Genomic DNA, 24,131 nt, shown 5'->3' on the forward strand with positions numbered 1-24,131 from the left:
TTTGTTACAAATAGTTATTTTTTAATCAAAGCTTCAATTAGGTACATTATGATGCATTTCTTAAACAATAACCAGCCATATTTCCTGTTTTTTGTTTTAATGTATTCTAAGAAAGCACTGAGTGCTAGTTACTTTTATAATTCTTTCTCCACAGGCTGCTTTGTACCGCCTCAGTGGAGACTGGAATCCCTTGCACATTGATCCTAACTTTGCTAGTTTAGCAGGTGAGTTGCTAATAATATGTATCAATGAAAAATATTAGCTCAGTCATCTAAATAATGCTTAAAGACATTGCTACTTATGACTGGTAGTTCGAGTAACATTTTAAAAATAGTCCCCTCCAATATATTTATGCAAAGGATATGGAAAGGTAGGAAGTAGAGTACAGAAAATGGTGTACGTGAAATTCAGATTATGGTGGAAGGAAGCTTCTGCTAGTGGAAGGTCTAGGATAGGACCGAGGGGGTGGGTGTCTTAGTTATCACGGAGGGCAAGGTCATTGGAGGAGAGAGCAGGTCCTGAGAAGTTAGGGAAGAATCATCTACATACATGGATATTGAAATCACCATGGATGATTTCATAGTTACAGCCAAAGCTAAACAAAACAATTCTTTGTGTTCCCAGATCTCTAACATTCTTTTCTTGTTTTTTTTTTCTTTGTTTATTTCATAATTCTCTCCTAGAAAGTATTATTTATAAAATATTTTCCATGTTTCTTTCTTTTTTTATAATTTTTTATTTATTTTTTCCCCCAAAGCCCCAGTAGATAGTTGTATGTCATAGCTGCACATCCTTCTAGTTGCTGTATGTGGGACGCGGCCTCAGCATGGCTGGAGAAGCAGTGCGTCGGTGCGTGCCCGGGATCCGAACCCGGGCCGCCAGCAGCGGAGCGCGCGCACTTAACCGCTAAGCCACGGGGCCAGCCCTCCATGTTTCTTAAACTAGATAGTATAATTCATGCTAATGTAGTTTAAGGATATATTTTTGAAATCCCGAATTAACTATTCTTGGTTTTTAATCATGAAATGTGCCTATATCTAACTAAACTCTGTCTCTTTTTTTTAGGTTTTGACAAGCCCATATTACATGGACTATGTACATTTGGATTTTCTGCCAGGCAGGTTTTACAGCAGTTTGCAGATAATGATGTGTCAAGATTCAAGGCTATTAAGGTATATGTATATTATTGCCTAATTTGACCATTAGTTCCTTTTTTTTTTTTAAAGATGAAAAGGAGTTTTAGTGACTTCATTTAAAATAGTTACTGTACTGAACAGTAGACATTTTTATTATTTGACTTTGCAATCAGCATGTTTTCTTTTTGTAGCTATAAATGCCTCTATTACATGTGCATCATGAAGGATATCATATACAGTTATAATTTTTACAGTTTAATTGGATCGTTTTATATATTAATTAGGAGCTTACATATATCAGCATATATGCCTTAACAAAAACTCGAGATTGATCTTAAAAAAAGATTTTTTTTTACTGTTTTGTAATCTGCCTTAGTTTAATTGAAATTGTTAAGTGGCTGCATTTGAACTCTAATAAACATACACCTGTATCAATAGGATAGCTACATATTGATTTTAGTTTTTGTACTTTTAAGTTGGCTTCAGGTTTTCATCCATTATAAATTACAAAGAAAACTATCTTGGCACACAGTATTTTTGCGTAAGTGTAAGTCAATAGACATATACTAAAAGAAAAAGTTCAAGACCGTCGAATAGCTCCAAAAGCTTTTATCAGTTTGTGCTCCATGCAGCCATGAAATGCATTTTATGATGCCTTGCCTGTAATAGCACTGATTATTCTCATGTTTTTCATTTTATTATAACTAGTTTTTACAATAATATATACACAGAGCAAATAAAATATAAAAAATTATGAAATAAAAAGTGGGATTATTTTGGGGCCAGCCCTGTGGCATAGTGGTTAAGTGCGCGTGCTCCACTGCTGGCAGCCCGGGTTTGGACCCCAGGCGCCCACCAACGTACTGCTTGTCAGGCCATGCTGTGGCGGCGTCCCACATAAAGTGGAGGAAGATGGGCACGGGTGTTAGCTCAGGGCTGATCTTCCTCACACACACACACAAAAAAAATGGGATTATTTTGTCCTATAGGCCCACCCCAGATCTTATTCCCTGGATTAGTACCACTTTTAAGTGCTTCTTTTAAGTTGTCCTGGTGGTTACTTGTATAACTCTACTTAATATGATTATGCTTTGGTTTCTTGATTTGTCAAGATTGAACACTATTTATTGACTCTATACTTTGAAAGACAAAGAATTAGTTTATACTAATATATCCTTTCTCTACTAAATTTATCATTACTACTATTATGTTTATTACTTTATGAATTCAGATATATTTAAACCTCTCTTTTCTTCCTTTTATGCTCTCCAGCCTCCTTCCCAATATTTTTCCCCACAAGTAAGAAAGCTTAATTTAAAAACATTTTTAACCCCAAACTCATTTTTTTTAAAGGTTCGTTTTGCAAAACCAGTATATCCAGGACAAACTCTACAAACTGAGATGTGGAAGGAAGGAAATAGAATCCATTTCCAAACCAAGGTATGAATAAAGTAGTTACAGGTGCTTTGTTTTGTTATCCTCTTCACCAGACCCTATAATTGTGTTTCATCTTAGCATTCTTTTGGTTAGTACTATGGACATGAGACCAACGTAGAAAGTTTTTTTTAAATCTGTGGTAAGTTTTAATTGCAAATAAGATGCTTCCGTACCTTGTTTTTTATTTTCTGTTTTATTCTCAACTAAATTGGTGCCTGTCTACGTAGCAGTGGTGCAGCTATTTTGAAAACCCAACCAACCATATCTTTTTGGCTCAACCAATCAGTCAAGCTGTTGTCAAAATATAATCTTCAAAAAATTAAAGGCATGACTCTCAGACAGATATAAAATGTAAACATGACAAAAATGTATTTAATTCCTTAATGAAGGGGCTAGCAAGATGATAAAACTGGTTTAAAAGAGAATTAGAACAACAGTGTTCATATAGTCCAACAGGAAAGGAATTCTAAAATACTTTTGCTAAGTTAGAGACAAGACTAGTTAATGTCCTACAGAACAATAAAACCATATCCTTTGTGGTTATCTTTTCTACTGGACAGAAATCATGTGCATCTTAATCACACAAAAATCCACAAATTAACATCTTATATCACAGAGTCTGGTCCTAGTTAATAGTAACTGACAAGACAAATAAAAGTATCTCCCTATAGAGCTAAGTAATTTTGTTAGCAGTCCTCCAGTAAAATGCTAAAAGAACATGCAGTCATCCTTTTTATTTGTAAGTTTTTTAAAGATATTTTTTGTTAACATAGTTGACCAGGCTGATACTTTTTGGCCTGATCATTTTGTGCTGCACAGGTGGTTTGTGTTGAGCAGTTCAAACACCAGCAATAATAATAACTTCTACTTATTGAGTACCTATAAGCAGGCTGTACCATTATTTCTAATATACATAATAACTCTACATTTAGTATAAGAAAACCTAGATTTAGGTCTCCTAAATAACTTGCTTATAGTCACACAGAAAGTGGTAGGGCTGGGGTAGAAACGCATGTCTGCCTGGCTCAAAGCTTAGATCCCAGGGCCCTAACTCTTTTTACTGTATCATGATTTCTTTCGTAAATAATAACCTTGAAGAACTCTTATTTATCTGGTTGCCTTACGCCTTATTACTTCCTGCTGCTTGCAGTATCATTCTCCTGATTAATATATGCGTATTTCAATTTTCAAATTCCTCTGTCTTTTAGGCTTCAGTTCAAGCTCTCCCTCGCCCTTAGAGGCAATCCCTTAACTACTCCCCTTTCCCCACCTGTACAAGCACACATATTGGCTCTCTCTGAAATCCTCTTGCCATTAATGTTTGTGATGCATATTCTGGAGCCCTCTTATTTTCTAATTATTTCATGTAAGTTTTATTTTTGTTCATAATAAGATTATGAACTCTCAAAGTGTTAAGGACCATGACTGCATTACAGGTTTTTATTTTTCCACAATTCTAGTAACGAACAGTACAGAAATAATTTCTTTTTTTTTTTCCCCCCAAAGCCCCAGTAGATAGTTGTATGTCATAGTTGCACATCCTTCTAGTTTCTGTATGTAGGACTCAGACTCAGCATGGCCAAAGAAGCAGTGCGTCGGTGCGTGCCCGGGATCCGAACCCGGGCCGCCAGTAGGGGAGCGTGGGCACTTAACCGCTAAGCCACGGGGCCGGCCCCCAGAAATAATTTCTATGGATACAAACTTAAAGTGTTGAAAATAATTTAATGTGTAAATATAATACATTTTTGCCATTTTGATAAATTCTAAGCATGTCTTCTTATCTTTTCAGTATATTAGCTATTTTTCCTCCAGTGATTATATGTATTCTTTTTCTATTATATAGAGGAATCCTTCCCTGCCTTCCTCCCTCCTTCCCTCCCTTTCTTCCTTGCTTCATGTTATATTTTAAGTAACATTTTAAACTAATGTTCCAAATGATATGCTTGGCTTGGTTACAAGAAAGTAATTTACTAAAGTGCACTGTATTTTGGTCATAAATTTTCTCTTTCCATGCTTTTCACTGTATATAATTTGAAATGAAATGAACAAATTGTTAAGATCTTTTTTTCTTCTGAAGTATGATGGGAAGTAGTCAAGGGAGAGTGATCTTCATTGTTAAAAATTAGTTTTAATAAATGCTACTTTAAGTTTTAGACACTGTCTTATATATGTAGCAATACCATAATTTTATGAAATAGGCATTAGAATAATTTTAGATGAAGTATTAGGAATTAGAATTTGAGTTCCTTTAATGAATATTTTGATAAAATGCTATTTAAGCATTTAGTTTATGCTAATGTATACTTCCTGTTTGAAATAAGAACTAGAATTGTTACTTTAAAAAGACCACTGTGGCCTGTTGCTAGCCAATTTTATTCCATATCAACAGAACAAATGTACTTTGAGTCCCACTACCTCATGTGGATGTTGTGCCGTGCCTTTTCCTATGTAAGAATGTATCAGTTCTCACCTGGCTCCCCATTAGACACAGTTATATCCTTGCAATACCAGTGCCCAGGCAGCACCCCAGACCATTTAAATTGGAATTTTGGGAACTGGGTCCTGATCATCAGTATTGTTTAAAAGGGCTTGAGTCGATTCTACAGTTAAGGTTAATGACAATCGTGTTAAATCAGTAAGCCTTCGTGTTTTTTCATCTTGACATTTGATTTGTGAACTATTAAATTTGGATTACTGTTTTCTTTTTCATATGAGGAAAAAATGTAAATTTCTTTTAAAAGACTTTATACTGTTTTGCAATGACATTGTGTTTTATTGGAATCGTTAGAGTGAACAGTTTTGTTTGTTTTTTTTCCTCTTATACCCTTTATAAGATCCAAGAAACTGGAGACATTGTCATTTCAAATGCATATGTGGATCTTGTGCCAACATCTGATATTTTAGCTAAGACACCCTCAGAGGTAGGTGATAAAAAGTGGTATCCAAGTCATTTCCTGATTTATGAATTTCAGTTAAGATCACTTAAAGAATGTTCAGGCTGCTTTAGAAAATTAAGAGCTGTGAAAGGTTCTTAATACTTGAACTGGAGGACATTAATTCAGAACTGCTTGGAATAAAAGGGAAATTTTGACAACTTAGGAAAGTTTTAAAAGTTTTTTTTGAGGATATTAAGGTATCTTTCAAGAGAAAATAATTAATTTTCTAGTTCTAGAGTAAGTAAATCAGTTTATTTAATGAGAAATCTTAAGCAAACAGTATTTTGGAGAAAAATAGATTAAAAAGTTAAATATCCTGTACTTTTTCCTGATTTAAATATTTATATAAAGCTTTGTATGCAGATATAAAAACAATAGCATATATTATTTATTAAAACATTTGTGTTATTCTCTATTAACATATTGAGACTTTTAATAAAAATGTTTGTATTCTCTGTCTCTAAAATATTAGCTTTGTAATGTTGACATTTTCATACGCATGGTCTTTAATGGTCTGTCATTAGCCATATTATCATATAACTGACTGAAAATTAAAATCCCTTTAAGAAAATTTAGAGAATCCCTTAAGAAGTTTTAGAGCTAGAAAGAAATTCAGGCTTCATGTAATTTAGTCCTATTTTACAAATAGGGAAATGAGACCACAGAAGTTGATTGATTTATCCAGTATCTTACTGCTGAAGTTAGGACATGGGCTATCCAGTTCCTAGTTTACTTTTAAAATGTTATTTCTGAATTCTGATAAAAGTAAAATCCTTTTATTAAGAGGACTGAGATTCTGGATGATGTAAATAAATATAAGGAAAGTGTGAAAGAAGGCTTGTGTGAAAAAAAAAAGTTTGCCTTACTTATATGCAGGTTTTTAAAAAATCACCTTATTGTGCATATATTTTGTAATAATTTTTCCCCTTGAGTCATTTTTACATAACTTTTAAAATTAAATTTTCTCTTTTTTGGTAGGGTGGGGAGCTTCAGAGTACCCTTGTATTTGAGGAAATAGGTCGCCGCCTTAAGGATATCGGGCACCAAGTGGTAAAGAAAGTAAATGCTGTGTTTGAGTGGCATATCACTAAAGGTGGAAATACTGCAGCTAAGTGGAGTAAGTCATATCCCTGACTTTATAATATTCTATGATAATTCTTAGTAAATAAAGATAAAGTATCCTTGTCATAATTAAAGCCTGTCTCTTTGAAGATAGGTAAATCCTACCTTCTTAGGTAACTTGGTTTTCGTGGGAAGTAACAAGTTTCAGGGCACCCGAAGACAGGTATGTTTTTTAGAGAGGTAGGGAATCAATTAAAATGAAAATATGTATTTTAAAGATTTCATTGGAACATCTGAAATTTGTACTTTTAAACAGTCATCTTAGCTGCATGCTTCTTTAATCTTCAGATTCCTCTTAAACATAAAGAAAGTACATCAAGTCAAATGAAGTATTTTTAAATCATTATATTTTGACAATTCTAAAATTGTTTTTTTCATCCTCAAACATTAATAATTTGGGTTATCACCTTAGTTATCAGTATAAAGTCATAATTATTTTCTTGATGTATACAGGTGGCAATCAAAGATAATTATATCTAGTCTAGGAAAATTATCTAATAGAGTGCCATGTTAGCAACTTGGTAAGGCATCCAATATAAACCAAGTTGCTGCAGAAAGAAAGCAGTCACATTTCCATTTACTAATATGGAAATCCTAAGGGACTTTGATACCATTTTATGAAGAAAGAGAAATTAGGTGATAAAAAGAGAACAGGAAAAAAAAAATCCTACCATACCTTTTGCATCTGCTTAAGAATGTGACCCATATTCTTAATCCTGGCACAAACTTTCCTATGCTGTGGTATATATTAGATTGCAGTGTCCGATTTTAATTTAATTCTTAAAGTAAAATTGGGAAAGGTAAGATGAAATTACTATAGTTGAGTGAAAAGTTTTTCTAGATTATTTTCTCTGTCTACATAATATGGCACTAGTACTTTTGTTGGCCCACTTTGCTAATCAGCCATCTGTTAGCAAGGTTTGAAGTATCCAGTGTCTGTCTGTCATGACAGAAAAATGTGTGGCTGTATCAGATTCACTGTGCTGTTTCCAAGTAGGTTAGAGGACAGTGGAGAGGAGTGAAGAGAGTACACATCCATTCTCTCTTCTTATCAGTTAGTTGTAAACTGATGAGCCACGACTTCTAACAATGAGAATATCTGAGTCACTTCAGGCTGCTATAACAAATATACCATAGACTGGGTGAGTTGAACGACATAAATTTATTTTCTCATAGTCTGGAGGCTGGGAAGTCCGAGGTGAGGGTGCCAGCATGGTTGGGTTCTGGGGAGAGCCCTCTTCCGGGTTTGCAGACGGCTGCCTACTTGCTGTATTCTCACATGGCAGAGAGAGAGATCATCTCTCTCATATCTCTTCTTATAGGAACACTAATCTGTCTCATCATGGAGACTCCACTCTCATGACTTCATCGAAACCTAATTGCTTTACAAAGGCCCCACTTGCAAATACCATCATATTGGGGATTGGGGCTTTAACATATGGATTTTGGAGAGACACAAACATTCATTCCATGGCTGACAGCTGTTCATATTTTGAATCATGAAGCGTGCTATTAATGAACTTTGAGCATCATTTCTTTTACCTTTATATTATAGAGTATTCTACCCTTACCTTTATTTATAGACTATTCTTTATTTATAAAGTATTCTAATCTTACCTTTATGTTATAGAGTATTCTGACCTCTAGAGTTGTTGGAGAAATATGGTGTACTAGTGAATATTCACTGAAACTTTTTGATTTTTCATGTTTTCTACCTGGAAGTCCCAAGGGACAGGATCCTTTCATTTGTAGTCAAGCAGGTGTGGTCTCCTGAATCTGCCTACTAATGTGGGGCAGGAAGCATCTAGAATAGTTTTTAGCTAAAAAGATTCTTCCCTTCCTTCGTAATTGTGAAACACAGTGGGATCCCATGTAATTTAGGTTGGCTAAGAGCCCCTGGAATGCTAACCTGGAGGTGGCCTGTGATTAGATTATACTCTAGGACCATCTAAACTTTTAGGCCCATCTCAAGCCTGGTTGTAATCCTTCTCTGGGGACTATGGGCCAGTGTATGAAATGTAGTATTACTATGGTGGTACCCGAAAGCAAGGACTGTAGGCTGTCTTCTGAAAGTCTCATAACTGATGGAATGAACATTTTCACTCAATATTTGTATAACACATACCATGCAGGTAATATGTCTATACAAACATTTTTGTAAGGAAAAACATCTATAGTTTTGGGTTTTTACTTGCATAGTAGAAGCTAATATTTTATAGATTTCCATGATTTTTATTCTGATATCTATTTTAGAATGCCTATTTAAGTGCCTTGAAAATCAGATTGTTTTATTCCTCATTACAACTGTACATCACTGTAAATGCTCACTTAGACCAAAAAAATTAAAATGTATATCTAAATCAACTGAAACTTTTTGAGATAATCTTCTATTATATATTCCTAGAAGACATTTTGAAGTTTTGTTCAATTGATTTTGGTTCAATATAAACTTGCTTATAATATATATAATTGCTATTCCTTTTAGGGAGTATATGTTCATTATATAAACTTTGGTATATAAAGAAGAAAATAATGATGTATAATCCTACTACCCACAGTTAACGTTTTTTTGTTTGTTCTTCTGACAGACATGTGTGCTTATAGGAAGTTAATTCAGAAGGGGGATAAAGGAAGGCAAAAATGTAATATGTATTTAGTCTCCCAAATTTCAAAGTGCCTAATTTTTCTCTAAATAACTTCATAGATTAACAGTGTATATGTAGATGTCATCACTTTCCTTTCTTTATTCTTTCTGTCCTTCCTTATTCCTATCTTTCCATGATGGAATTCAACTTTTTCCCTATGGGTGAAAGCATATTAGAAGTTAAGTTATAAGTATAAAGCACAGGATTTTTGAAGATATTGGTGAAGGAGAGAAATGAGATCTGTAAGAGTGAGAAAAAGGTGCTGGAACTGTGTGTCGTAAAGTTGGCAGAATAGAACTTTGCAGGGATTTATAAAGTATAGTCATGCGCCGCCTAATGATGTTTGGTCAACAACAGATTGCATATATGACAGTGCTCCCATGAGATTACTACCATATAGCCTAAGTGTGTAGTAGGCTATACCATCTAGGTCTGTGTAAATACACTCTATGATGTTCACACAAAGACGAAATCGCCTAACGATGCATTTCTCAGAAAGTATCCCCAACTTTAAGTGACACATGACTGTATACTAATGACTCATTCTTGGCAAATAGGATAATCTCCTTCAATATAGTGTCAATAACCAACTAAGATTTTTCCCTTATCTTGGTGACACTTTCCTTGTAGACAGTATTAGAAAATGTGCTTACATTTAAAAATTACCTTTAGGGGACGGCCCCATGGCATAGTGGTTAAGTACACACGCTTTGCTGCTGGCGGCCTGGGTTCAGATCCCGGGCACACACTTGAGAAGCACCGCTTCTCAAGCCATGCTGTGGCGGCGTCCCATATAAAGTGGAGGAAGATGGGCATGGATGTTAGCCCAGGGCCAGTCTTCCTCAGCAAAAAGAGGAGGATTGGCATGGATGTTAGCTCAGGGCTGATCTTCCTCAAAAAAAAAATAAAAAAAATAAAAAAAATAAAAATTACCTTTAACCTGGGAAAAGGATTTTTCCTTACATTTCCACTGGAAAAATGGGAATATTGGAATCTTAATGACTACTTATTATTGATGCCTTGTGGCTTTTGTTTGTTTTATCATCTCTTCTCCAGGTCCTTATTTATCAAAGCTAACCATCAAATTGAATCTTAAAGCTTACTCTGAAAGGGTTCGCGCTGTTTTTGGTTGTCTGCCCATCTGTTATTTGATTTGATTCTCAGCTGTGTAACTTTTTTCAGCTCTAGTTGTTTTCTCTTGTCACTGAGCTAAATCACAGTAGCTGGCAGCGGTAGAAACTATCTAAGTCTTTTGGCTTGTGGTGTCTTAGAAGAGGATTCCGTGTTGGCATCTCTGTTTTGCATCTTGGTGCTTAATGACATGAAATAGACAATTGAATGCTTTGACTTAGGGAATACCTACATTTTTTTTACAAGCAGTTTTAAAAATGTTTTGCTAAACACTTAATTACCAAATATTTTGTGTTTTAAATTGCTGTTAGTTGTCTCAGCCTTGTTTATATTATGGCATACCGGAATCTGGTTACAGAGAACAGGCGTAGCTCTTCAGTTCACCTTGGCTGGGGTCAGGTGTCACTGGAGTTACACAAGTGACTGACCTTAAGCAAGTCTTGGAACTGAGGGGTTTGGGCTCAGTGGCCTGGAAGGCATATTCCAACCCAGAGATCCTGGACTGTGCCCATCTTCCCTGTTGCCTCCCCCATTCTGCCATCCAAACAACACCAACAACAAATCTCTGGGCAGAATGTGTGTGTGTGTTGGGAGTCTTTTAAACCAAATTAGTCTGAGTCTAGAGAGAATTAGGAGAGTTCTTTTTCTTTCTTTTTTTTTGTGAGGAAGATTAGCCCTGAGCTAACATCTGTGCCCATCTTCCTCTACTTTATATGGGATGCCACCATTGACAAGTGGTGCATCGGTGCATGCTCAGGATTGGAACCTGCAAACCCCAGGCTGCCGAAGCAGAGTGCGAGCACTTAGCCGCTATGCCACTGGGCCAGCCCCATGGAGAGTTCTGATGTCAGTGCTGGGTCAGGGTTGGTTTTGGTTGTGGAGGAGGAGGAATCATAGCTGTATCTTGTGAGGTTGGTTAGGCCCCTCTGAGGCTTGTCGTGCGTGGTCATCTAGGAGCAAGAGGGCTGCCTGAGTGAGGGCCAGTGTGGCCTCTGCCTCTCTGGGCTGAGATGATCTGAGAGAGACTGGAGAGCCCTTCCTCTTCTCTGTGGGCTAAGAATGTGTAACAGAGAGATAGAGGCCCTTCATCTGCATAAGAAGCCAGAGAAAGGGGCTCAGTGAGGTGCTTTCGAGGAGGAAGCCATATCCTGGGATGCTCACTTGCACCTTCTTATTGCTACCTCTGTGGACAATGTTTTAATCATGTTTTTTAGAATTACATATTAGAAGTTTTTAGAGTTAAGTGTTTTAGAATTGTTAAAAATATGATCCACAGATAGTGCTTCCTTAAGTAGGTAGAGGTCACAATAGAAGCCTTTCTTACTTCATTATTCATATCTGTTATATCAAGAACACAGTGATCTTGTTGTCTGTGTCTTTTTATTACTCCAAAACGTAATTAAATGTCTGGACACATTTGGACACCTTTTTCCAGTGTCCTGTGCCTTCAGGTATCCTACCCTTTTGAATAATGGTTGTCCTTTGGCTTTCTGTTTTGCTAGGGATTCTTCGATTAGGTTGAAAAGGTGAAAATGGACATCAAATAGAGAAATAATTCTCTGAATTCCCTTTAAATAGAGTCTGTTGCTTGTCACAGTTGTCTTTCTGTGTTATGATCATTTATAATTGTGTGTTTCCTCCCGCTTGACCTTGGGCTTAACCCTGAGAAAAAGCTGCAGATTAATTTATGTCTAGCTTTTAATATGGTCTATAACACATAGTAGCCTGATTCTGTATGTGTTGAATAAGTGCTAAAAGCCATGTAGAGTGCGTAGATTTAGATGGAATCAGATGTCTGCCTTTTAAAAAAAGTGCTGAAATTAGTGCCTTTCCCTCTATTAAAATAATAAGTTTATCATATGGATAGTGACGTTTATTTTCTATTTAGTATGAGTGAAATATTCAGGAACAATATGATGCCATTGAAACATTTTATAAGTAAGCAATATATTTTACATTATTTATTACTATTAATTTCTATAACCAGCCAAAATTTGTTCTGGTAAACCCTTTGAATCCAATTCTGTTGTTCTAAGTAACAGTAAAAATTCAGAGGAAATGAAAGATGACTGGAAGGCAAAAGAAGATAAAGAATCAGAGGCTTTAGTGGCCTATAGGATAGTCTTCTCCTGAAAATTAAAATGCAATTACTTTTATCTGCAACACCAGAGACCAAAAGCTCTAAAAATGGAATGTTTTTTTCTCCTAACTCATGATGGTGAAACCTGACCTGAACCTACACAATGCGGTTGATTGCCTTTATCTCACTTAGTGTAAATTAGAGTATGGAAATCACGTATTTGTTTATAGAGTTTTGCACTATTGGAGGGTCTTTCATAATATATAATACATGTTTTATGCACTGTATTTCCTTCCTAAAATCTGAAAAGTTCTGAATTACAAACCATCTGGCCTAAGGAGTTCAAATAAGGAATTGGGGCCTGTACCTATACATAAATAATTCTGATAGAACAGAAGTGATAGGAGACGTGGAAAAAGTGCTCTTGGCTTTCACAGAATGGGAGGATTGGTTCATTCAACAAATATTTTAGTATTTACTATGTGCCAAGTTCTCTGCTAGGTTATAGATTATGATATGAAAAGACAGGATGTCTTTTTTTGTCCATGGTAATAACTGTTAGAGGCAGTGTATCAGGAAAGTTTGAAATACTGGGGTTTAGGAAACAAGGATTGTTGCATTGTAGATTAAAAGGAAGACCTAAATTAAAAGTGATGGCAATAATGGAGAGGAGAGGGCCTAAGTGGATCTGTTGCTAAGATAGAATTGACTGACTTGGCTACTAATGATGTCTGAAAAACGAGAGGAACGAGAGTCAAAACTAATGCTGAGGTTTTGGCGTGAGTGACTGAGGATGTTGACTCCATTTCTAGAAGTGCAATACATAGGAGAGGAGGGAAGTTTAGGAGAGAAGAGGATACGCTGTGGTGCCAAAACTGTAGCAGACCGAGATCTGGACTAGATTATGGGAACTGCAGCCCTGGAATTTAGGGGTAAGTTCACAGCCGGAGACAGAGAGTTGGAAACCATATTTGTGGAAATAGTAATTGAAACTCAGAGCATTAGCTTTACTACTCTGCTTCATGTCATGCAGGAAGAAAATGGAAGGAAATCTTTGTTGGTCCTACAAGATTATCTGCTATTCATGGTTTGTAGAGTAATGACTCCAGTGTTTCCATTTGTCTATAAATAAAATGAACATCTTAGAGTTTGGCCCACAGATTTTAAATATGCAATTTATGGTAATTCTAGGCACAAATATAATCCCATATTTCCAAATAAGAATCTACTTATTGTTTGAATGTATCCAGTAGCTATAAAATAGCCATACAACTGACACTTTTGACAAAGATAGATTTATTTTCATGTAATAATGATACAATGTTTCTGAGTAAAAATATGTTTTGTTTTCCTTAGGATGATAGGTTTAAGCTGGTTGGCATTGAGCAATTTGGTTGTTTTCTTCCTAAAGGAAATTTGGTTTCCTTTCACATATTTGTAATCTTTTCCATTGAAGGAACATAATTGGAATTTACGTTTATATGGCAAGATTATAGAAGTACTGTGCATTTTTGCTGGAATATTGTTAAGTAATGAAGTGAGTTGGCTTTTAAAATATATATACTGTAATTAATTTTGCAGAGCTAAGTCTACATATTTGGACTAAATCCAGGCATCTGTTGTGCACTATGTGACAATGACTGGATGAAGGTATTCTTTGAATGTTAGAGGTCATCTGTTTGGGATCTTGCAAATTTGCCAGAATGTGGAAAAATGTAGACAGATTTGGCAACTGGCATTCTGTAAGATCAGAATACATTCATTCTTGCAGTTTCCATTTGATTATTAGAACCTGTTAGCTTCTGGGTTGGTGCTCATCTTTTAGAAGTCAAACAATTTACTCTTTAGGATCTCTCAGCTTGGATATAAATTAAATCTTAAGGGTATTGGTTCCAAATTTTGAATTGGGATCCAAATGAGAGTCTCATGTGTTCATAGAAAAGACTTGAAAGATGACCTTTGGATTAAAAAATGCTTTCCAGTCAGGGATGGGAGCCTGTTAGTGAGGCGTCTAGTTCAGGTTACTCTCTATTCCTCAGCAGCAGGGGCTGCTTCCCCTCTTACCAGCACAGCCCCTGACTGCTTGCCCGTATGCATTTGCACACAGAATCACTGAAAACACTACTGTGGCTTCCTGTCTCGCTGTGTGTGTTATTCATCTTAATAACGTATTTTTGTAATTTGTTTTATTTTGAAATAATTTCAGGCTTATAGAAAAGTTGCAAGAATAGTACAAAAACTTGTATCTGTCCTTCATCCAGTTTCTCCAAATTGTTAACATTTTATTCTGCTTTTTTTTACTGTTTTCTTTTCATCATGCATATTTTTTTTTCTGAAGAACTTGAGAGTAACTTACAGACGTGATGTCCCTTTATCCCTAAATACTCTAGTAGTGTTCCCTAAGATCAAAGACTTCTCTTATCTACTCATAGGACAGTTATCAATATCAAGAAATTAACATTGATACAGTATTATTATCTAGTCTACAGACCTTATTGATATTTTACCATTGTCCCAATAGTGTCCTTTATAGCAAACGAATAATAATAGTAATAATAATAATAGCAATAATAGAAATGAAGAAAGAAAAAGAAACAACTGATGAGGGTCCAATTTGGGATCATACATAGCATTTAGTTGTTAGATCTCTTTAGTCTCTTTTACTCTGAATGAATTCCTCAGTCTGTTTTTGTTTCTCATGCTTGACATATTTGAAAAGTAGAGGCCAGTTATTTTGTAGAATGTTCCTCAGTTTGTATATACTTAATGTTTCTTCATGATTATTAGATTGGGTTTATGAATGTTTGGCAGGAATAGCACAAAAGTATTATGTCCTTCTTGGTGTGATTTAAAAAAAAAACCTTTATTTTTAACCTAAGTTTTTCCTTGGTTGTTGTTATTTTTTTACAGAGATGCTTCTTCCATGTGTTTTTCTAATCATCCATTTAACAAATAGTTACTAACTACTTTCTTTTCAAGGAAGTGTAGGAGATACAAAGACAAGACATTCTTGTTCCAGCAAAGAATTTATAATTTTAAGGGGAGGAAGCATCAACAAAAATAACTCCTTTCTCCTATGGTAGCCTTTTGTAATTTATAGGGTATATATCCCAAGACTTTCAAAGATCCCCAGGTTTCCAAATGCATGTTCTCATTAACATCTCTCCCTCCCCCATTAAATGCTGTAAAGTATATCTGAAATTTTTATGGACTCTTTCAGAGCCTTAATGATTATATAAATACAGAGCTAAAGTTATTCATAAAGCTTTTAAAATCTACCACTAAAAGAAAATACATACAATCTTTTTTTCATTTTAACAAGATTAGCCCTGACCTTACAGTCATCTGTAAACTCAAAGTGACGGTGGTAGATGATGGTTCTCCTGTAGGAGCCGTGTTGCAGACACGACTTGAGCCACGGCGGAATTGGAAGTCCCACTCCTTTACCCCAAATTTCTGTATTCTTGCTAAGAACCTTCCCTTTCTTAGCCCTCTTTTCTTTTATCAGAACTTAGTTACTAGCTTTCCCCAGAAAAAAGTTTTATTGCTTTACAAGAGTCATGGCTATGAGGCAGCATCTAAACCAGGTGAGTGCGAGGGCAGGTTGACAGCTTAGAACCTTCATTGGCTAAGAGACTTACTCCCACACTCAAGCATTAAGATGTTTATGGTCCACTTTTATTCCTGAGCAGGACTGGTATGTATAGTGGGCCTTAGTCTTACTTGTGAAGGGTTAAATCCATGAATGTTGTCTGCTGAATTCCAGAGGTTTGCTTTTCTTTAGAGTCTTTCCTTTCTTCCCTCCTTTCCTTCCTCTCCCTTCTCTCTCCTATCCTTCCCTCTTTTTTTTCTCCCTGTCTTTCTTTTTCACTATACAAATAATACATGAAAACACATTCGTAATATGTAGGTGCGAGTAAGAACAGAGCCTTTGCTCTTCATGCCTCACTGCTAGTACCTTGCACTCTCTGACAGCTGTAGTAGACACTTAACAATGAAGCGAGTGAATGAAGTATACAAAGCAAAAAGGTGTCCCTCTCGCCCTTTCTCGTCTTCAAGGTAACCATTATCGTCAAGTTATTTTTGTTTAACTGGCAAAATTCTCTTCTGTGGAGAGTTGGAGTGAGTTTACTTTCTCTTTGGAGCAGGGCTTGGCTAAGCAGAATATAGTTAAGCACTCTGAGTTTTCTTATGTGTGCATAGCTTTTCCTTGACCCTAAATGGGGAGTTCCCTTCACGCTTTTAGAGAGTGTGACGCGATTGCAGTTCCTTCACTGTGGCGAGAGGAAGCACGGGCATGTGGCTGAAGCTGGATGAGTGGAATTGAGCTTCCTGGGTGACTGGTCTCAGTCATAATGAGACAAGTAAAACTTTGTAAAATGTAACTTTGGCATAAAGCTCTATAAGTGTTATATAGAGAGCAATGACGGTAAATTTTTAGTAGCTTTCCCAGTTACCCACGCTGTTTCTGGGACGCTTAATCCTTCTGTCAAAAACAGTTAAGGGAAAAGAAGCTAATTTTAATGTTTATTTATAACAATTAGGGCAATAAAAATTTTATAAATAAATCTTAAGTGTAACAAACTAATTAGAATATTTTTGAAAATCTATTTTGACTATCTTGCTATCCATATGACAGAACCTTTGGTGAGTTCAGGTATTTGAAAGGTGATTAGAGTGTGTATTCCCTTCTCCCAACCCAACAACATACAACTGTTTTAAAATCCAGTGTTCCTCCTTTGTTGACTGACAGTAGAGTCTCTATTTGAACCTAAAGGCCTCCAACAACTTGACTTCCTTATGTTATTCTACATTGATTCACATTTAAAATATCTCTTTTGTGTAAACTTCTTCAGTGAGGAAAAACTATTGTTGATTGATTTGACTGTTTTGAAGAACTTCTTTGTAAAAAGGACATCACAAAATATAAAAGATTTAAAACTTTTTTCTAAATGACAGGTAATATATGATGTAGAGTAAGTACCACATTAACTATAAGTAACCACTTGGAAACTGTAAAAATGCCTGCATTTTAGTTGGTTTATTTTACTCTCATATTGTGAAGAAAAAATGACACACATTGGTTTCTTCCTATTTTTTCTAGCTATTGACCTAAAAAATGGTTCTGGAAAAGTGTATCAAGGACCTGCTAAAGGCTCTGCTGATACAACCTTCATACTTTCAGATGAAGATTTCATGGAGGTAGTCCTGGGCAAGCTTGATCCTCAGAAGGTAATGCTCTTAAAATGTTCGTTTATTCATTATTATTGCTTCCTATTTGACAGTTGAAGTGTTTAGCTGACTCTTAAATTCTAAGATAGATTCCTTACAACTCTTAAGAAGATTCCTTACAACTCTGAAGAAGACACAGTTGATACCGATATCTGAGTTGACAGATCATATATTTTTCTAATGGAGTTTGAACTGACACTTTTTAAACCTGAATTTTTGGGTGAAATTCTTCTTCAGCATATAAACAATATAAATATAACCAACATTTAGCTCTTTTAATATATTATATCATTAGTTCAAAGGTGAAAAACCATATGATATTAGTAGATATTTTATAAAATTAGACATTCATTCCTGATACATAAGATTAAGAACTTATCTTAATCGTCATTGAAAACTGGAAATAGAAGGATAGAACATAACAGTCAGTGTCTTACTGGAGGTGAAATATTTAGAGGCATTTTAGTGGAAAATCATGATTAAGACAAGACTCTCTAACCATTATGAGTTAATATTGTTCTGAAACTTTTGTCCAATCCACAAACACACAAAATTAAAGTGACTGATATAACAATAGAATGGAGGAGAAAAATTTGTTATTTTCAAATCATGATTATGTAGCTAGAAATCCCAAGAGAATCAACTGATTGATTCTTAGAATAAAGGAGTTCAAATAAGTGGTTGAATGCACAATAATTATTAAAAAATAGCTTTCACATAGTAGCAAAACCAACTAGAAGATATAATTGAAAAAAATTTGTTGATAATCACAACCCAAACTACAAAATACCATTGACCACCCTAACAAGAAAAGCACAGTGCTTATTTGAAGGAAACTGTACAACTTTACAAGACACAGAGCAATTTGAATAAATGAGAAAATATTCAATTTTCATGACTAGAAAGACTTATTTAAAAAGAATTGTAAAGTAGTATAGTGGTTAAAAATATGTTCTTTGGCATCGTTCAATCTGAGTTTGAATCTTAGCCCTGCCACTTATTCTCTAAACCTCAATTTTCTATTGGTAAAATGAATATAATAATTGCAATAACCCAAAGGATTGTTATGATAACTAAATCCAATAATATATATGAAGAGCTTAGTGTAGTGCTTGGTACTGAGTGAACCTTCAGCTAATTCCTTCCAAGGAGTTTACTTTGCAGCTAATCTTATTTGGGGTTCTAGGTGTGGCTGAACAAGACAGTGCTTCTACTGTATGGAGTTTAGTTCTAGAGAGGAATGGAAAAGAAATATAATTTCAGGTATGAAGAAAAATAAGTCACAGTAATGGGTTAGAGCAGTGGTCGGCAAACTTTTTCTGTAAAGGGTCACATAATAAATATCCTAGGCTTTGCCAGCCCGATGGTCTCTATTTCACCTACTCAATTCTGCCATTGTAGAGTTAAAGTAGCCACAGATAATATGTAAACACATTGATGTGGCTGTGTTCCAGTAAAACTTTATTTACAAAAATAGGCAGCAGACTAGTTTTGGCCCACAGGCTGTAGTTCACCAACCCCTGGAGTAGAGTGTGATGGGATAAAGGAACTGTTTTATATAGAGTTGTCCAAAAAGGCCTGATAGAGACCTGAATAAAGTGAGGGAATGAGCCATGAGGCTAAGGAAACAACTAGTGCAAAGGCTTGAGGCAGGAGTAGCTTGGCTTATTGGAGTTTTACAGTTGTGAGGAGGCCAGTAAAGCTAGTAAAGTGAATAGTGGGGAGAGTGGTAGGAGGTGAGATGGGAGAGGAGGCAAGGGCCAGATTCCACAGGACCTTGTAGATCTTGCTAAGGAGTTTAGATCTTGTGTGATAGGAAGCCATTGAGCTGTGGAATGACAGCATCTGATTTTTAAAGGTCATTCTGGCTGCTGAGTTGGAAATTGACTTTGGGGCAGAGAGTGGGTAATTGAGTTTTTTTTTAGATATGTTTTATTTGAGATGCTTATGTATAAAAAATATTAAATGTAGGGTTAGGGAAACATTTATATCGTTGCTAGGAATACCAGACCTTTAGGGATGAATGGATTATTCAGTGAATGGTACTGGGTAGTTGCATAGGAAATGCTAGTGCTTTATGTCATTCCATATACCTAAGTCGTATCATACGGGATAGAATTAAATGTGAAAAATAAAAGCAGAAGCAAAAACTTGATGAAAACCTGGATATTTATTATTCTCAATGATAACCCTTAGGGAAATTCTAATTAATGTCAGGTATTTTCTAAACTTATTTGGTTTTATTATGTTCTCTTCCACTTCAAGGCTGTCATCACTGTTTTTTAGTTATCAAAGACTTTATCTGCTAGTGTACAGTCTTTCTCTCTCTGCCACCAATTCTTGTCCATTTTGGCAGCTTCCTTCAAGATTCATAAAAAGGACTTCTCTAAAAAATGACTCTTAGTTCATTGATCTCACGTCTAACTTTCTTTTACTCTGTTCTACGTCAGCTTTAGTCCTTATTAGCAGCATAAAATGTACAACTTCAATATCTGTTTCAAACATCTCCTTTTCAACACCATCACCTACAGTTCCATTAACTTATTATCTTATTCCTACTACTATAGCTGAGGCTTTCAGTTTGTTGACACCACCACTTTCTATCTGTCAGCTCCCTTCTGTCTTGTCTTCTTTCCTTGTTCAGCTTAGATTCCATGGTTCATCCTCACAATATCTCCCTTGAAAATATCCACAACTCCCTTGTATCTCTCTCATCTTACTTGCCTGGAAAACTCCACCCTGTTTTAACCCCATTCCCTTCCATCTTTGCATCTGTACCTGAATAGATGAACATAGCAGGAAAAAAGCCATACAACCAGACAGGTTGGCTTCCCTTTAAGTTTTTGATCACAAGCCTCAAGTAGTCTCTAAGAACTGTCTAGCAATCTTATTATGATTTTCCAGTAAGCTTCCATTCTTGTTGTCTGAGATGACTGTTTCATACTTGTCTTCTCAAAACTCCACCCTGCTACCTCTCTTTCATTTTTTCTTCGTGTTTCATTGAAAAAAAAAAAAGGCTTTTAGATGAATACTTTTACCTTCATATCACCAGATCTGTTCTATCAGCATCTGCATCTTTTTTTCTTCCCATGTGTTACGTTGAAGGAAGTCTCTCTCTTCCTGTCAAAGACTAGTCCCTTCAATTCTCTTCCAAATATCTGCTCAAGGTCGTCGCTGCTTCCCCTTTTCTCTCTTTTCCGACTCAGTCTCTCCCATTCCACTATGTAATTCTCCCATAGCATACAGGCAGGCTAACATCTTGATTTTAAAGCAAACGCCCTCTCTTGATATCAGAATCCCATCCAGCCTGCCATATCATTTCTCTGCTCCTTTTCACTAAAGAATTGGTCTAAACTAGCACTGTCCAATAGACATATAATGCAAGCTGCGTATATAATTAAAATTTTTCTAGTAGTCACATTAAAAAAAGTTAAAAAGAAACAGGTGAAATTAATTTTAATATATTTTGTTTAACCTAGTACATTCAACTATTTCAACATATAATCAATATTAAAAATATTAATGGGATATTTTATATGCTTTTTTAATACTAAGTCGTTAAAACCCAGTGTATATTTTACACTGGTAGTGCATCTCAGCCAGCACTAACTGTATTGCAGGTGTTCAGCAGCCACCTGTGCTAGTGTCTGCTTTATTGGGCAGCACAAGTTTAAACATTCTGTCTTGACTTTGCTCTTCTGCCCTCTCTTATCTGACTTCCACATTGATCACTCCACTGGTACTCTTCTTGTGACGGTTCTATTTTGCTAAATCCAGTGACTATTTCTCCATCTGTGTCTTAGCCTTTCAGTAGCATTCGACTCAGTCAACCACGAGCTTCTTGAAACAGTTTCATCCCCTGGCTTCCATGGCACCGTATTCTCCTGTTGTTTGCTTTCTCCACCTTTGGCTATTCCTAATCTTCTTTGGTGTCTTGTTCTACCCCCAACCATTAAATCGGGCATTTCTCAGGGCTCATTTCAGGGCTCTTCTCTAAATAACACTCTTTCTTTAAATGAGTTTATTCATCCTGTGGTATTTAAAGCCACCTATATGTTGATAACTCACAGATTTAAATGTCTCCTTCGGTTATCTTCCCTGAGTTCCACAGTGATGTAAACAGCTCTATACTTGACCTCTCTGATGGAAAATCTCAAACTTACTATGTCCAGTGTAGAACTCATGATTTAGTTTTCAGGAAATGGCACTATTGTCTGTCTACCCAAATTAATATGCTCACTAATGTAAGCATTGTCTTGGTTTCCTTCTATACCTCTGTATCCTTTCTATCCTTAATCCTGCCTGATCTTTCTCCAAAATATGTCTGGAATTCATCTTCATCACTAGGGATATCACCATGATCCAAGCCTCCATCTTCTCTCACTTGGCTTACAACAGCTTCCTGACTGATCTTACTGCTTCCAGTCTTGCCTCTCCACAATCTATTCTCCACACAGGATCCAGAGTAGTATTTTAACAATGGAAAGCAGATTATAGGTCATTCCACCCGATAAAAAACTCCCAAGAGTTCCTTTTGCACTTGGATAAAAGCCAAACTACCTATTATTATGTCATATGTGAATCTCCCTTGCTCATCTTTCCGGTTTCATCCCACAGTGCCTGCCTCATCACTTACAATGCTAATTCCACTTACACTGTTTTTCCTCTCAGTTCCTTCCCATCAGCTTTTACCACTTCAGTGTCTATGCATTTGACTTTTCTGGAATTTCTACCCCCAGTTTTTTGCATGGCTGGCTTCATTTCATCCAAAGTAGTTCCTTCCTGTTATACTCTCTGATAGATCCTATTTTCTCCTTCATAGCATTTATAACAGGCTTTAATTACTTGTTTACATTTTATTTTTTGACTCCCTGGCTATAATCTTAGCTCATGGGAACAGGGAGAGATAGCTATTTCCTAGCCTAGAGTATTGCCTAGTATACTGTAGACCCTTAATTAATACTTGAGTAGATCAAAGCAAGGATAGAAATAAAGAACATAAGCGCAATAGCAGTAGTTTAGGCTATGTAGAAATTAAAAACTTCTGCATGCCGAACTCCATAAGATATTCCAATAAGCCTGGGGGAAAAAATAAAGAAAATGATGATACACAGTATATTGGTATCAATAACCTATGAAAAATTTTAGATAGCACTAAGACCTCAATAGAAAAAATGAGGAAAAGATATGAGCCAGTAATTAATGAGAGAAATAGAAATGACTAACATATATAAGAAAAACTATTAGTTTTTTCCAGAATCCAAAAAATGCAAATGAAAGCATGTCATTTTTGCCTCCAATTTTCAAAGATTAAGAAAATAGTATTGTTAAGATCAGGATGAAAGAATTCACGTGTAGCTAGAAGGAATATTAATTTGGTATAGTCTTTCTGGAAAGCAGTGTGGCAGAGGTTCACTGACTTTCTTCCTTAATGGCAACTTAGGGTCTCAGTAATTTTTGCCTGGCACTCCTACGCCAAAAGAAATACCTAATGATTTGGTTTATTAAGTAGTTATGCCTAAACAAGAGTAGTTTTTCATCTTGTGTTTGATGTATTTCCCTGGAAAATGTTAAACATTCCGTAGTGTCTCTGTGAGTTTGCTGTGATGCCACGTGCACCACGGCACACAGTTTGGAAACTGTGGCGATGTGGAAGTGTGGTCAAGAACCTTATTTAAGAAATGTCATGATTTAGTAATTCTTCTTCTAGGAATCTATCCTAAGAAATAGATAGGAACAAAGATTTATGTACAAAATTCTTCCACTTAATAACAACTATCAAATATTGGTATATTTACTTCAAGGAATTAGGTGTTCTTATTTTAAGTTGTAGCTTCCCCTCAGACTTTCGTGCCTGGCGAGCAGGTCTCAGTACCGAGTCCCCTGCAGGGGTCGCAGACCGTCGTTTCTGTAACTGCACAGTGAAAGCAGTCTTAGTATTGAAAACCTGATCTCCAATTTGAATACCTAGCGCTTGATCCTGATTGAATGAGTTCTCCCTTATTATATCTGGGATAAAAAGTTTAAGTAGTTTTTGCTTTTCCTCCAGTTGATGAGGATTTGCTTCTGAGATTAAGTTGCTGCTAGCTGATAAGCAGGAGACATTGTTGAGCAAAGAACACCGGAGTTCAAGTCCTGGCCCTGCTTCCTGCTGGCCCTGTGGCCTTGAGCAGGTTACTGAAGCTCTCTGAGCTTCAGTTTTCTTGTCTGTCAACTGGGGTAAGAACAGCTGATATGCCCACTTCAGGTTGATGGCGGTGCTTCTCAAGGGCGATTATGTGTGTAGGGCTGCTTTGTAATGTTAAGTAAACATGGACATTACTAATTTTTCAATCTAGGTAAAAATCTAGAGACTTCTTTTTTACTTCATATTCCATGTTATTTTCTTAATAAGCTGTAAAAACTATGATTT

At 35.9% G+C, this 24,131-nt stretch overlaps 1 protein-coding gene across 1 annotated transcript in view; it reads left to right on the forward strand.

Annotated features, from left to right (window-relative positions):
- The window catches only part of HSD17B4 (hydroxysteroid 17-beta dehydrogenase 4), a 91,047-nt gene that overhangs the window by 65,568 nt on the left and 1,348 nt on the right, over positions 1-24,131 (forward strand). The window contains exons 18-23 of the mRNA XM_058539153.1: positions 155-224; positions 1,066-1,172; positions 2,490-2,576; positions 5,408-5,494; positions 6,488-6,626; positions 17,592-17,719. Coding sequence (XP_058395136.1) covers positions 155-224; positions 1,066-1,172; positions 2,490-2,576; positions 5,408-5,494; positions 6,488-6,626; positions 17,592-17,719 — 618 coding nt within the window. The remainder of the gene's footprint in view (positions 1-154; positions 225-1,065; positions 1,173-2,489; positions 2,577-5,407; positions 5,495-6,487; positions 6,627-17,591; positions 17,720-24,131) is intronic.

The sequence above is a fragment of the Diceros bicornis genome, chromosome 1 (genome assembly GCF_020826845.1).
Source record: "Diceros bicornis minor isolate mBicDic1 chromosome 1, mDicBic1.mat.cur, whole genome shotgun sequence".
Classification (NCBI taxonomy): Eukaryota; Metazoa; Chordata; class Mammalia; order Perissodactyla; family Rhinocerotidae; genus Diceros; species Diceros bicornis.